The sequence below is a fragment of the Carcharhinus amblyrhynchos genome, chromosome 11, assembly GCF_965287045.1.
Source record: "Carcharhinus amblyrhynchos chromosome 11, sCarAmb.v2.hapA, whole genome shotgun sequence".
NCBI lineage: Eukaryota > Metazoa > Chordata > Chondrichthyes > Carcharhiniformes > Carcharhinidae > Carcharhinus > Carcharhinus amblyrhynchos.
In genome coordinates this window covers 57,316,733-57,332,644 of record NC_137334.1, presented here as the reverse complement: position 1 = coordinate 57,332,644, position 15,912 = coordinate 57,316,733, and the positions used below count along the sequence as shown (strand labels likewise).

The 15,912-nt window shown below is 37.7% G+C and overlaps 1 protein-coding gene across 1 annotated transcript in view; it reads right to left on the bottom strand.

Annotated features, from left to right (window-relative positions):
- Positions 1-5,777: 5,777 nt before the first annotated feature.
- Positions 5,778-15,912, bottom strand: part of LOC145350160 (sorcin-like) — a 47,679-nt gene continuing 37,544 nt past the window's right edge. The window contains exons 5-8 of the mRNA XM_080199167.1: positions 12,139-12,286; positions 8,142-8,255; positions 6,763-6,821; positions 5,778-6,344 (exon numbers count right to left, since the gene is read on the bottom strand). Of these exons, the coding sequence (XP_080055293.1) occupies positions 6,318-6,344; positions 6,763-6,821; positions 8,142-8,255; positions 12,139-12,286 (348 nt within the window). The 3' untranslated portion in view covers positions 5,778-6,317. The remainder of the gene's footprint in view (positions 6,345-6,762; positions 6,822-8,141; positions 8,256-12,138; positions 12,287-15,912) is intronic.

The window sequence follows — 15,912 nt, the reverse complement described above, 5'->3', positions numbered from 1 at the left end:
GTTGAAGTTTTAATTTACATTCAAGAACACATATCATTTCTCACAGCTCTACAGTATCAGTATTGGACTCAGCTTTTCCATTTTATTTCGAAGCATGCTTTCCCTCTTTCTGTCCGCTTTCAGTTCTGTAGCTAGCTGCTTTGCCTCATCTTACTTATACTTCATCTCCAGCCATTAATTTTTCCCTTTTCGGATGTACGTACAAATGTCCTTTTAAGATTAGTAAACTGAGTGTCTGACTCTTTGGACAAATCTTTAGTCAAAACATTAATTTTTGCAGCAAATGTATGGACAGTTCTGGATTATTTTAAGTCATTTGGTTTTTCCTGTACAATTTCAGTATCAAAAGCCTCAATGGAGTTTCCTGAAACTACCAAGGACAGCCAAATCTTAACCCCAGCCCCAGGTTGCTAACAAATTAAAACCTTCAATGGGTCAAGCCGGAATGACACCCATGATAACAGAACCAGTAACTAAGCCTCATTTTAAATTAAACTTATATGTGAATGGATAAATAATTTCCATCAATATCCCAAATGAATGTTTTTATTCAGTTAATATTTTGTAGACAGCTTCAGAACACCTACAACGTCAGTGATTGTGCTGATTCTGAATCTCTAAAGATAATAATCAACTTGCTTGCCTCATCAGATGAATATGAGGACACTTTACCCTTGAGTAAAATATATCTACAGCTTTCCATCAGCCATTTCATCCTTTCAGTAAACATGGGAAATTTTCCCTGCCTGTTGTGTATTTAAGCAATCAGGACATCAGCACTTAGAGAACATCCCTTGACTGGCCAAATATGTTACAAGCTTGTTTCTGAACTTCCAGCATTCAGCCTTCACGTATCCTTTCTTGTGACAGAAGTAGCATGCCAGTTCCCTTGAACAAAATCTACCCTCTAAACTTTCACTTCTACTAATCCAAGAGCCTGGACTTTTATCTTCTTCAGCTTTCGACGCTGCACCAGACCTCTGCTCATCATTGACCTTTCTCTCGTTCCAGTTTTTCTGGATATTTCCAAACTGAGGCCTGTTACTAGTCACCTTATAAGTTAACACATTACCCTCTGCCATTACCTGATGTAATGCACTTTAAGGCCTTCCAGATGAGACCTAACACCAAAAGGCACCATTTTTCAATTCACTCAACAAACATCATCTTCCTTAGGTTGTCACAGTTCTGTTCCACTTCAAGACCTATTGTATGCCATTTCCTTTTCCCTGGCAAATTCTATAGAAGATGACCAGTTCTCTTCCTCAAATCTCTAAATTTCAGGTTATAGGTCTCTGGCATAAAACTGCAAGTGTTTGAATTAAGTGATTTTTTTTGTAATCATACGTGCTGTGCTGAAGAGTATACCCCCAAAGCCTTCCTTCCCAAAACATTGTATAGCATAGTCCATTGATCTTTTGACCAATTCAGGTTTGTGGGAGTTTTCTCAAAGAACACAAAACGTACATCCACTCCCACCTCACTAAACAAGAAGCCTTCACCAGATCAAATAAAGGCAGTCACTCCAAATCAACATTGCTTTTAACTTTAAGTGTGAAATCTCATTCCTTCAGAAGTTAGTGTTGGAGATTACTTGTATGCTTAATCCCATGTATTTTTCAATCTTTATTCTTTCTGTGCACACTACCTCCTATATACTTGCTGCTTGCTCAGATGTCAGAAATTCTCAGTAGAGGGCACCACCCTAGATCAGAGCAAACTTCTGCTCTAATTTGTACCATCATCTTGCAAACTCCAGCCCAGCAAATTATTTGCTAGAGTTAGCAAGTGTTATTTTCTTGTATCTTCTTTTAATAAAACAGTAAGTATTTGATATGCTATGGTTATGAGCCATTACCTCAATGGCAGGCTAGATTTTCTGCTCATCTACGATTACATTTGTTATAGCATTGGCATCTGGATTATATCTACATTACTCAAACTAACGCTGCAATTTTAACAATGTAGGATTGAACTGTTCGAATTACTTAAAAACCTTGTCCAAATGGATTCAGTAGGATAACAGGGTGCCTGCCTATGCAAAACTTTTACATTTATAGTATCCTATTAGAATAATTGTCAGAGTCGCAGAGGTATACAGAAAAATGTCTTTCAACCCATCATGTCTGCGCCAGACAAGGCAAATCACCTAACAATTCAAATACTATTTTGCAGCACTTTGCCCAGTCTTGTATCGCAAGCGGACATTTAATACTTCTTAAATGTTATGACAGTCCCCACATCCACCACTCTTTCAGGCAGTGAGTTCCAGACACCTACTTGGGTGAAAAAGTTATTGCCTTACAGCTCCTCCAAACCTTCTGGCACTTACCTCAAATCTATGCATTAACTGTAATTTTAGTCAGCCATATTTAAATGTTTATTTATTAAAATCATAGGTAGGCTTAAATTAACATTGCAATGAAGTTACTGTGAAAATCTCCTAGTCACTGATTCCTCCACCAATAGGAGTTTATTCCAGTCAACTTCATGTATTCTCAATTTTATTCATCTTAGTCATGTTTCTGCCCCAATCTCCTCTGCTCCAAGGAAAACAATTCCAGTCTATCCAATCTCTGCCTTCATAACTAAAACTCTCCAAATGAGGCAACATTCTGATAAATCACTTCACTTTTTCCAATGCTATCATATCTCTCCTATAGCTGTGGCCTTACTGACATTTTGTATAGTTTCAGCATTATCTCTCTGCTCTCAGCTAATAAAAACAAGTATGCCATATGCCTTTTTGATCACTTTATGTACCTGTTCTGCTACCTTAAGGGGTCAGTGAACAAGCACACCAAGGTCCCTCTGATCCTCAGTGCTTCCTAGGGTGCTGCTGTTCATTGTGCTTTATCATCCAATTTTTCCTGTTCTATAGGACAGAACTTGAAAAGTTTATTTATCAGTGTCACAGGTAGGTTGACATTAACACTGCAATGAAGTTACTGTGAAAAGCTCCTAGTCGCCACACTCCGATGCCTGTTCAGGTACACTGGAGGAGGAATTTACCATGACCAATGCACCTAACCAGCACATCTTTCAGACTGGAGGAGGAAACTGGAGCACCCAGAGAAAACCCACACAGACATGGAGGACATGCAAACTCCACAGACAGTGACTCATTCGGGAATCAAACCCAGATGACTGGCACAGGAGACAGCAGTGCTAACCACTGTGCCACTGTAAGAATGTGTGTCAATGGCAGGTTAAAAAACTTAAAAATAATCTATACAAACTCACATTTAAGTAATTTTAAAAAATAGTAATGACTTATCAAAAACCCACACAAGAATTCCAGTGATATAAACTCATCAGGTAAGGTACAGCAGAAATTTAAATGTACCACTGTCAAGGATTCAAGAATTTCTGCTCCTGATGAGTCACTTCCATCGTCATAACGCCACTTGGCTCAAAATCAATAAGCCAACTATCTTAGTACATACCAATGACTGACTTGTGATGTCAATCACTGCCAGCATCACGGAATTGCCCTTGTCTGTAAATCTGAAGTGTAAACTCTTCCATGATTGAGATAACTCTTCTTTAGAGTGCATTAACTGTAATTTTAGTCAGCCATATTTTTCCTCTGCTGTGTAGATTTCCTAATGTCAACTCCAGCCACACCTATTTCAAAGTCTTCCAAAAACCTCTCAAGCCTCAACAAGATTGAGCTGATGCCATAAAATGAAGTCATTGTTTGCATCAATTTTGCCTTAAAGACTTGCACTTATCTCTGAACAGATCAGTTACAAAAAATTTGCAGAAGCTGGAAGGGTTTCCTTTCAGCTCAGGTTGCCAATCTTGTTAGCTGGTGTGGAACATAATTGGGTCATCACTTTTGGTGAGTTTTGAATAACCACTACTGCCTTGGATTTTTTTTACTGTGAAGTATCTTATGGCAGGAGTCAGAAGGTTGTATTGAGTCCCATCCAAAGATTTAAGCAACAAACCTGGGCTGACATTCCAGTGCAGTACAAAAGGGAGCACCGAACAGTTATGTGCACCATTTTGATGAGATCTTAAACCAATGCCTGTCTGCTCCCTCAGGAAGAAATAAAATCTCCAATCAAAGAGGAGCAATAATTATCTTTACGTCAACATCAGCAAGGCAAATTGTCTGGCCATTAACACATCTCTTTACTGGAAATTTGTTGTGTGCAAATTGATCGCCACATTTCCTATATTATAACAGTAACTACAATTAAAATGTAATTGGCTGTAAAGGACTATGGGAAATGCTGAAAATGGGTTGACCAATAAGTAATCAGGTTCAATCAATACAAACAAGTTTTGTCAGGCATTCATTAATAGGTTGGGAAAGAGGTTGAGGGAAAAATGCCATCACATTCAAGCTTGATTCACATATATACATTGAGTAGTGGTCACTACATTATAGTGTCTTGCCCTAAGACATAGTAGGTGGGGCAAGGGCAACAATAAAATAGTTAAGCTTCAACCGGAAATTAAACCTGGGACTAGTCTACATGACATAGTTTGTTATCCCTTTGCCAACTAAGTTTCAAAGGCATCTCAAAATTTACTTTTTAAATAAACTGGACAGTTTTGAGAAAGTGAAGGAAAATCATCCTTGCCAGAGTTAGATTCCAGCCATTAAAGTGGTCTAAAGTAAACCATCTGGTAAGTTTGAATGCTTGGATTTACTCTTCCGGCAATTATATATCTGTTGTCTTTGTAGGCAGATCATTCTGAAGAATCCAAATAAGTATATAGATTTTAAAACTGGATCTCAGCAAAAAGATAGTTTGATAGTAAAAACTGCACTCAAGGCGGTCAGCCTCTACTAGCTAGTATTTTCTGTATGTTAATCAGAGCTGCAACTGTGATCTAAATTCAATATGAAACTTGAATGTATTAAACCTTACAGAACTTGGTAAAAGCAACCACCGAAGACAATTAAACATTATAATCATACTTTAGTATTTCTTTTTCCTTCTTGTATGATGAAGGAATAATATGAATGGGAGGCAGTAAAAAAAAGTGAGATTTAAAATATTGTTCTACATACATACAAACAATGTTAAAGACTATTTTACCCAAATGATTTGAACATGAAAAAAATCCCCAAAATACAAAACTTCCTGGGTGCAAAAACCTTGCACTTCTCAGTTGGATGACTGTTCATTTGGATATTGTATCTTCATTCAGCGAAGACAAGATTCATGGACAATAATAGTATTTGGATGAAATCAGCGCTCTGCACTCCGAAACTAGAGCATTCTTGTATGAAAAATGCATTCTATGAATGAGATTGCGGGTATGGGCAGCACTGTGGCTAGGATTGCTGCCTCACAGTGCCAAGGGCCCAGGTTCAATTCCAGCCTCAGGTGACTGAGGAGTTTTCACATTCACCCCATGTTTCTGTGGTTTCGTCCAGGTGCTTTGGTTTCCTCCCACAGTCCAAAGATGTGCAGGATAGGTTGACTGGCGATGCTAAATTGTCCCTTAGTCTCTGGAGGACTAGGAAGGTATATACATGGGGATAGGGCCTGGGTGGGATTGTCGTTGGTATAGGCTCGATGGACCAAATGGTCTCCTTCTGCACTGTAGGGATTCTATGATTGGAAGTATAGTTTGGTCATTCAACTTGAAAGATGAGCGCATGAGGGCCTACAAGATTGTTAATATAAGAAAAAGTGGCAAAGGCTGGCAGGACTTTTTTTCCAGAATGCCTTTGGATACAATATTTGTTTAGTATCGATAGATAGCAAGGCATTAGATTTCTCTTTTCACACAAAGACACCTTATCTAAAAACATTCGTCACTAGTTTTTATTTTATTCCATTGACAATTGTATATCCAGCATTAACCAGAAAGTAAAAGATTTTTATTACATGGTGAAAAAGCAGTATGAAAACGTGAAAAAAATATAATCTTTTAAAAAATTGCAAATGGAAATGCTAGTCAAATGCAAAGTGATGTTTGGTTCACAAAAATGTGATTATTCATATTAACCTCATTACATCATACGTTACAATAGGCTAAAAACCTAAACATTTGTATTAAACTACACAAAGTTCCAAGAGGCACAATTTCAGCGAAGCCATTTACCTGTAAATCAAAAATTTGCAAGCTATGAAAGAAATAAGCATTTTGGCAAGTGACAGCATAACAAATTGTGTACACATCATAAAATCCAATTTCCTTTTTTATTTTACACAATAAAAAAAGAAAAATATACAAAACCACTAGACATGTATGCAGTTTGAGCAGGTTTGATTTATCCTCAAAGCAATATAAATCACTGGTTTCAGTCATCAGCGACCAGTCTTTGCATAATGGATGCAATGTTGCACTCAAATGGACATGGTGCATTGGATAAACTATAAGAAAGAGTAGCAAAGCAGAATGAAAAGGTTAATATTTGCAACTGCTGAACTGGTGATAAACAATAAAGCAAGTCCTTTTACATCCATCTAAATGTTTCAAGACTGTGATTCCAATAAACCTAAAAGTGTCATAACTTATGCACGCAATCGTTTTAAATAGATGGTTAAAATGCTAGGTTGCTGTTGTCACTTAATATTTAGCAAAACTGTAACATTTAACTCAAGGATACATTACCTAAAAACCCATAAAAATGAAATCTAATATCAGGATTCTACCACATCTATCATTTTTGCCTGAGCCTCTCAAAATTAAAAACAAATTCTACTACTGGCCCCACTAATATCAAAAAGTTTGAGTGTGCCACTGCAATTGCAACCAAATAATTTTTTCATATAGGCTTTAGACACTTACATCATCATAGCCAAAGTTCACGTATCCTTGCTGCAGACTGTCTCTTCGTCTGAAAGCATCTGTAAACAAAAATCAAAGTTGTAAAAGTGTTTCAAGTCACTAGTCCAAAGACAATAAAAGTAGAAATTACTGCAAGATTTCCATGACCCAACCTTCTTGATGGTTTAGTTAAAGACAGAATGTACAGTTCAGTGTTGAACTATACAGATTAGGAAGGTCCCTGGCAAGGTAGCTTTTAGCCAAAGGAGTTCTGAAGTTACTATAATCAGGCTTATGGAAGGAAGGCAAAAAAGAAAATCAATAAATCAAGGTCCCCACTCCTACAGACAATTGTGGGACATAGTCTCATCAAAAGGAGTCAGATGCCTGGATATACAAGAATATACAAGTATCACTGGAAGATACTTTACAGAAGAAGTCAGGAAAGCAAACCACAATGTGAGAAAGCAGTAAATCACCAGTAACACTGGCCAACCAAATGAAAACTGAACAGTCTTTTTATGCACTCCCAGCAAATCACAAAGCAAACATCCTCAAGACATGCATGGGTCAGGCCCAGGACTCATCTTTTATAATGGGGCAGGATAGTAATCTGATGCTTCTTGAGGGAATTTGTTAAAGAACTAGTTTGAATAAAATTATTAGTTGGAAAAAAGAATAGGAAAGATCTATGCAAACCAGGGGTTTTTAAAAGTACGGAATGTAAACATTCTTATGATTGAAGTATTACTCTGGTTATTGTTGTTAAAGGCACAGATATCCAATGATTATTTTATAAAATTATAGATGTACCCCATAGTCATTGCCTGTAATAAGATTTTGATTAAAATCTCCATCCAAAAAGCACAAATTCAACCTCTTTTTTTTAAACTCAATGAGATGTGGGCCAGTATTTATTGCCAATTCTTAATTGCATTCTATTTCAGAGAACATTGGAGAATATTGCTGTTGCTCTGGAGTCACGTACAGGCCAGGCCAGGCAAGAATGGCAGATTTCCTTCCCTGAAGGACATTAGTGAACCAGATGTTTCTTTCCGACAATCATTTCATGATCATTAGACTTTTAATTTTGAATTCAAATCTGCTGTGATGGGATTTGAACCTGGATCCCCAGATCTTACCTTGGATCCCTGGATATCGTACTGACAATACTACTATGCCATTAATCTGCACAATATGTAGACTACTCTGATAATTAGGGTTAGAAACAACTAAAGATAGAAAGCTAATTAGTTTGCTCTCTTCCAGCCCAAACAAATTTTAAGTTGTGTTGATGTTACTTGAAAAGTATTAGTAAATAATGCTAAACTAAATTTCAGAATTTAATACAATTTGTCCAAGATAATAGTACAGTAAGTACACTTAAAGATGAAGCATACCTGTAACTGCTCTTAATTTTACACAGCAGGCAACATAGTCATCAAAGTAAGTCTTGCCATCCTTACAGTAACGCTTTATAATACCAGTTATAGCTTGAGCACTCAATCGGTATCCTAGAAACATCGAAAATAACATTTTTGAAACAATGACTGTGAAAGCACATTCTTAGCCAATAGATTTAGCATATTTTATAAAACTTACAAATATGATGGGAACAAAACACTGCACTGATCGCACAAAGTTAAACCCTTAGACAAAGAGCAATTCAAGGCTCAGTGGTTCAGATAAGTTTCTTTTTTGAAATTTCAGCTTATGCACCATGGTTCAAAAAATCATAACACTAGTCTCACCCAGATGGCAGGTAACATACTGTAGAGCCAATTTTACACTAGTAAATACAATTAAAATTAGTTAGTACATTCCACTGTTCTGAGTGCAGCCAAAATGTTCTGACATTCATAATGCTCTAGCAAGATAGCTCTGAAGTAATAGTTCAATAATTCACAATCTAACTACAATAGACATTCTATTCTACTTCTCAGCACTGACTTGATGAAAAGTTAGTCCTAGGAATTCATTTTTTAATCGGAAACCAATTTTTCCAAGCAGTATAACACTGCCAAATGGTTTGTGGAAACCCAGAGGCAGGGGAAAAAATGTTTGAATAGGCTACAGTAGATAGAAATGAAATTGCAGTGAAAAGAAGGGGACAAAATATGGAACAGAGGGATATGAATGAGGAAAGAGCAAAAAAAGTGATTTGATAATTTCAAATATAAATTACAATTATTTCAGTTGAGGATTAATAAGGGTTTCTAATTACTCCAGTTAGCAGTTTTATTACAGTGATAGGAAATGACAAATTCCTGAAAATGCAGGTCAAGATCCGACAGTTAATTTTTCTGTAATGACGTTTTACGTTTGCATGGAGGAACCTACACCGTCTTCTAATGGGCTAAGATGCCAAGAAAGAAATTTCTTGGCCCAATTTCAGGTTTAATGTTGAAAACTAACCTGCTCACAGCAATGAGACAAATTGGATACTCCTGAGTGACTCAGCACAGGAGGCACTGCCATAAAACAGCAAAGGATGAGCACCTTAAGTGTTTGACGAACAAATTATGCAATTATTCATATCTTCAACTACTTTCATTTCCTAACTGATAGATTAGCAACATGAGCTATAAATGAAGGAGCTGAAGATCTGAATCAGAAATAATCTAAACATTGCAGATTTTGTCTAGAGCTTAAGCGGTGTCCAATAAACTAGATCATTTTATTTACATTAGGACCAATGCCATAAAATCTCAGATTATGTCGCTCAAGAGTAACGATGTGTAAAACAAGTTTAAACTACTTTAATTGATACTTTCCAACACACTAAATTTACACCATTAGCTAACTTAGAAAACAGTAAATTTTGTTGAGTTAATACAAAAATGTGATATTGCTCAAGGAAAGTGGAACTAGCTCAATTACCTTTATGCTCAACTATGCACTCTCCTTTTATGAAGTGTGACTTCAGACTCATTCTCTTGGTTATTCTACTCAGCCAGTAATATTCTTGACCACCAATGCAGGTTTTTGGTGAAATTCTGCCAGAAGTCAGAGTTTTAATATTACTAGTCGATCTCCCATGGTGTTACGCACGCTAAGTCAGAGAATGTGGTCTCTCTCTTACCAGTCTCTGTTGTCTTTGTGTTGCTGTTTCTGTGTGTCTCCTCTTCTGTCTCTCTAGTTCTCTTCTGCCTCTACATTTTTGCTTTTTTTCTCTCCATCCTCTTCTGTTTCTCTGTCTTTTTTTTCTTCTTTCCTTTCATGTGACAGATAGTGGATGGTATGGAATGGTGAGGTGGGAAAAGCCGCATCAGAAGGCTGCAAGCTACATTTTCTGATGAGGACTATGGAGAAAATGTGGCCTGAAGCCATCAGCAGCTTCCTTCCCATACCCTCCCCCATCACTCGAGCTTTCCCCCTAACTACTTGCTCCATTATTACCTTTAAGCACTTGCTTCCTTGGTACAATCTTCCTTTTTAAACTACCTGCTCAAAATTTGTATTTATTCCCCACCCTTTCTCTTTTGTCATGTTATATTTAACCCTCAATCCTACATACCCATTTACTGTCTCCAAAGGAAGTGAGTGGCAAGTGGTTCCTCCACCTTCTTTCCCATTTCCTTGAAGATTTTGCTTCAATACCTTGTTTTATAAAATACTTGGAAATCAAATTAGAACAAGGAATTATTCTGTCACAGTTATGTATTCTAAAGTTTATAGAGAAAGAAACAAAAGCTAATGTGTACTCAATATAGTCAGTATTTTTCCTCTTGCACATAACCTCAAAAAACTCCAATGTAAACATTACCTGTATAAAACCTTACAAATTTGCCCTCCAGCTTTTCAACTAATTTCTGCTCAATCACCTTACAAAATTACTATTAGCTGAAGATACTTAGCATTTCAGTGCCTGAAAAGTACCAATGCATCTGGGAAAGTAGACACATCACTTACGCTCAAGCAGCACAGGAATAATTTAGCAAATGGACAAAAATAGTAAATACAGGCCCCGATTTTTCAAAAACAGAGGCCTTTAAATACTTGACGATATTAAAAATTACAGTAAGTTTATTAACGCATATGTTTTGAAATTTACTTTTTTTCCTTAAACCTTTAAGTCAGTGGAGAAGTTGTTACTGAAAATTGACAGTTGAAATTCTTTTCAGAAAGCAATTTCAGTGATTTGTAGGAGGGAATAATACAACTACATATAGTGTTGCTAAAGGAAGCATAACATGCAATTTTCCTTGGCAAACTTATTATTTATCAAATTACCACCTACAGTACTCCAGAGACCTTCAGGTAAGTGTGGCATTTTTACATTGCAAATTGTTGTTGAGCTTTTCCGTAAGAGTGTGACCAACATTAGAATTTGTCCATGGGAACAATGCAATTGAAAATGCTGGCATACCATTAGATTGTATCATTTATTGGTGTCTTGAACACCACTGTTTTTCCAGTACTGTTGCTATCCAGGAAACAACCAGTAAAAAATAATTACATTGCTATAGATGGCATTACATTGCTTTGACTAGCATGATAAAACACCTACAAAAGTCAATTTTCAGTATATGCTTGGCAAATCTGCCAATTTAAGAGAAAATTGAATTCCATTACTGAGCAGTGACCAATTTGATGCTGACTTCCTTAAGAATTTCATCCTTGCTTAACAAAGAGCAAAATAAGTTATATTGCATAGCCTTTTTTAAATGCATCAACATGTATTTATATTTTTAATACAAATGGGTCCACTCCAATCATTTTTTAACCACCAGAGTTTGAGGTGTCCAGGATAAAGATTTCAACAATAATTATTTCATGTTTTAAATATTAAATTCCTGCCTACCAATTTAAAGAACAAAGTACTCCAGACTTGTACTTTATTTTCCATGAGCAGAACCATAGGAGATCATCTAGAACAAATCATTAATTGCTACAGTCCATATAGTCAAGTGATTTCACATCAAGTATTAATGAGCCATGTTAAGCATCCCATTACCTTTCGTAAGGTTGCTCCCAAAGTACAACTTTATTCCTGATACATTTTGTATAATTATTTCAGATTTGAAAAAAGATCTTTAATCTCTTTTCCAATTTCCTCTCCAACCCCCATTTAAACTGGATCACATTTCTACCACTCAAGTTAAAATGGTTTGAAATTCATGTTTTCTTCAAAAAAATTAATATCATGAAAAATTCAGATAAACTTAATTACCCTGGTCACAACTGATAAGACTGTCAGCGAATTTTTATAATTAGGATAAAATTATTACAACTTAACTATTCTAGAATTATATTGTGGTCCTAAACAGCTAAAAATGCAAGCAGTAAGGATACATTAAATTTCAGCTAATAGTTCCATAGTAATATGCTAGTGTACATCTAGGACTTCAAAACATATTTTGCTTTAAAATGAATAGGATGAGATTTGTTACTTACCCATTGATGTAATAGCCTGACCAAGCTCAAGTGGTTCTACTGTCCCACTTCGATCTTGATCATACATCATGAAGTTCTGTTTCCATCCATTTAGTGCTGCCCACAGCTCTTTAAATTCATTAAAGCCCATCTTCCCAGTCATATCTCTCTGAAATGCTCCAGTTAAGAATCATGTTTGTTGATGGTCTGCACACAGTAGATGTTTCAGTTCTAAGTTTTAGCCAGAATTAGCTTACACTATTCAAAAACATTTTACCCGTAAATGCAACATAAAACTGCACACTATTATCTTCAAAAGTATATTACTAAAATCTTTCACAGGGTGTCACTGACCAGGCCAGCACCTATTGCCTATCACTAATTCCCCTCAAAGGTGGTGGTGTCCCACTTGAACAACTGAAGGCCATATGGTGTAGCTACACCAACACAACTATTATGAAGTAAGTTCCGGGATTTTGGCTGAGCGATTATAGTGAAGGAGTTCAGAATGGTGTTTGGCTTGACAAGGAACTTGCAAGTGATAATGTTCCCATGTTCCTGCTCCCGTTGTCTTTCAAGATGCTGAAGGTCACAGGTTTGGAAGGTGCTGCCGAAGCATCCTTGCAAAGTTGCTGTAGTGCATCTTGTAGATGATACACACTGCTGCCACTGTGCATCGGTGCTGGAGAGAGTGATTGTTTCAGATGGTAAATGTGGGAATCGATTATGTAGGCTGCTTTATGCTAGATAGTGTCAAACTTCTTGAGTAACACTGGAGCTGCCCTAGTCCAGGCAAGTGGAGTGTACGCAATGAGACTCCCAATATCTTTTCAATGATGAGCAATCTTTCTGGAGTCAGGAGCTGAGTTACTCGCAGCAGAATTCACATCTCTGACCTGCTCTTGTCCTTTTATATGACTGGTCCAGTTCAGTTTCTATTCAATGGTAACCCCAGGATGTTTTTATGTCATTAAAAATGAGAATCAGTTAAAATGCAAAACTATAATAGTTTAACTTTTTAGTTAATGAATAGCAAACTTAGAAAGTTATTAGTGGACAAGTACTTATCTCTCGAGGACTTTTTAAAAAATTCATTCGTGGGACATGGGGATCAATGGCAAGGTGAGAATTTGTTCACTTTTAATTTCCCTTCAAAAGATGGCGAGGAGTCAACCTGCACTTCTGCATTCCTTGTGGCAGAGGCCATAGAGTTCCAAGGTTTTGAGCTGGCAATGATAAAGGAAAAGCTACATGTTTCCAAGTCACAATAGTTATGACTAGAAGGGGAACATGCAGACGGTAGCATTCATGTGTGCCTGCTGCCCTGATCTTCCTGTCAGAACAGAAGAATCAAGTGAATGTTTAAGTTAGTAGATGCCATGCCAATGAAGTGTTGTTGTTGAACATTGCTAGATGCAAATGGGGTATATTTCACCACACTCCTAACTTGCTCCCTGTAGACAGTGGAAAGGCTGTGGGGAAATCTGCAGGTGATTTACCTAGAGTGTCCAGTCTTGCTGTTGAAGCCACTTTATGTAGCTATTCCAGTTTAGTTTCAAGTCAATGTCGAACCCAGGATTTTGATGGTGGGTGATTTAGTTGGGATAGTCCCACAGAATGCTACAGGAAAATTGTTAACCTGTCTTGTTGGGGATGGTCATTTATGCCATGTGTGCCAGACAGTGCTCCTTGACCCTTTTTTTAAGCATGGAAACAGGCCCTTCGACCCAACTTGTTCATGGCACCCTTTTCTTTAAGCCACTTAGTTCCAATTGCCCATATCCCTCTATGCCAATCTTACCCATTTAACTGCAAGTGCTTTTTAAAAGACAAAATTGTACCCACCTCTACTGCCACAGGCAGCTCGTTCCAGACACTCACTATCCTCTGCCTGAAAAAATTGCCCCCTGGGTCTCTCTTGTCTCTCTCCCCTCTCACCTTAAACCTATGCCCTCTATTTTTAGGCTTCTCTACCTTGGGAAAAGATGTTGACCATCTACTTTACCTATGCCACTCATTATTTTATACACCTCCAAGATCACCCCAAAGCCTCCTACGCTTTAGGGAAAAAGGTTCCAAACTATCCAGCCTCTCCTTATAACTCAAACCATCAAGTCCTGGTAGCATCCTAGTAAATCTTTTCTGCAATCTTTCTAGATTAATAATATCCTACCTATAATAGTGTGACCAGAACTGTACACAGTATTCCAACTGTGGCCTGACCGATGCCTTGTACAACTTCAACAAGACATCCCAAATCCTTTATTCAATGTTCTGACCAATGAAACCAAGCATGCCAGATGCCTTCTTCACCACTGTCCACTTTCAAGGAGCTATGAACCTGTACCCCTAGACCTCTTCGTTCTGTAACTCTCACCAACGCTCGACCATTAACTGAGTAGATCCTGGGTAGATATACCAAAATGCATCACCTCACATTTGTCTGAATTAACTCCGTCTGCCATTCCTCAGCCCACTGGCTCAATTGATCAATATCCCATTGCAAACCTAGATAACCTTTTTTCACTGTCCACTATGCCACCGATCTTGGTGTCATCTGCAAACTTTACTAAACATGCCTCCTAAGTTCTCATCCAAATCATTAATATAAGTGACAAATAACAGTGGACTCAGCATTGATCTTGAGGGACACAGCTGGTCACAGACCTCCAGTTTGAAAAACAACCCTCTGTTTTCTGTCATCAAGGCAATTTTATTTCCATTTGGCTGTCTCACTTTGGATCCTGTGAGATTTAACCTATGCAATAACCTACCATGCAGTACCTTGTCAAAGGCCTTGCTAAAGTCCATATAGACAACACCAACTGCACTATCCTCACCTCCATTCTTGGTTACCCCTTCAAAAAATTCAATCAAATTTGAGAGACATAAAATTTTCCACTCACAAATGATGCATTTTGGAAGATCAAACCCAGGATCTACTCAGTTAATGGTCTAATTAGGTCTCACCTCTCTGTCTGCACACCCTGTCTCAGAATACCTTCTAACAACTTACCCACTACAGACATTAGGCTCACTGGCCTGTAGTTCCCAAGCTTTTCCCTGCAGCCCTTTTTAAACATAGGCACATTTGCCACCTCCAATCATCAGGCACCTCACCTATGATTGTCAATGGTTCAAATGTCTCTGCTAGGGAACCATAATTTCCTCCTTAGCCTCCCAAAACATCCTGGATGCACTTCAACAGGTTCTGGGGATTTATCTATCTTGATGCGCTTTAAGACTTCCAGCAACAACAACTCTGTAATATGTACATTCCTCAAGTCATGACTGTTTATTTCCCCAAGTTCCCTAACATTGATGCCTTCCTCAGCAGTAAATACTGATGAGAAATATTCATTTAGGATCTCATCCATCTCTTGTGGATCCACACAGATCACTTGTTGGTCCTTAAGAGGGCCTACTCTCTCCCTAATTTTTTTGCCCTTTAAAGGCTCACTGGATTCTCCTTTGCCTCATCTGCCAAAACAATCTCATATCCTGTTTGCTCTCCCAATTTCTCCTACCGTAACCCTTTCTATACTCTTGAATGGATCCTCTTGATTCCAGCTGCCTATGTCATGAGCCGCCTCCTCCTTCTTGACCAGGACCTCAATATCCCCAAGCCATTCAGAATTTCCTACTTCTACCACCCTTGCCTTTCACTCTAAAAGGAATGTGCTTACCCATCAATGCCTTTACTTTCTCAGGCGACTAAGGGAATTTGACATGTCCACTACGGCTCTCACCAACTTTTACAGATGCACCACAGAAAGCATTCTTTCTGGTTGTATT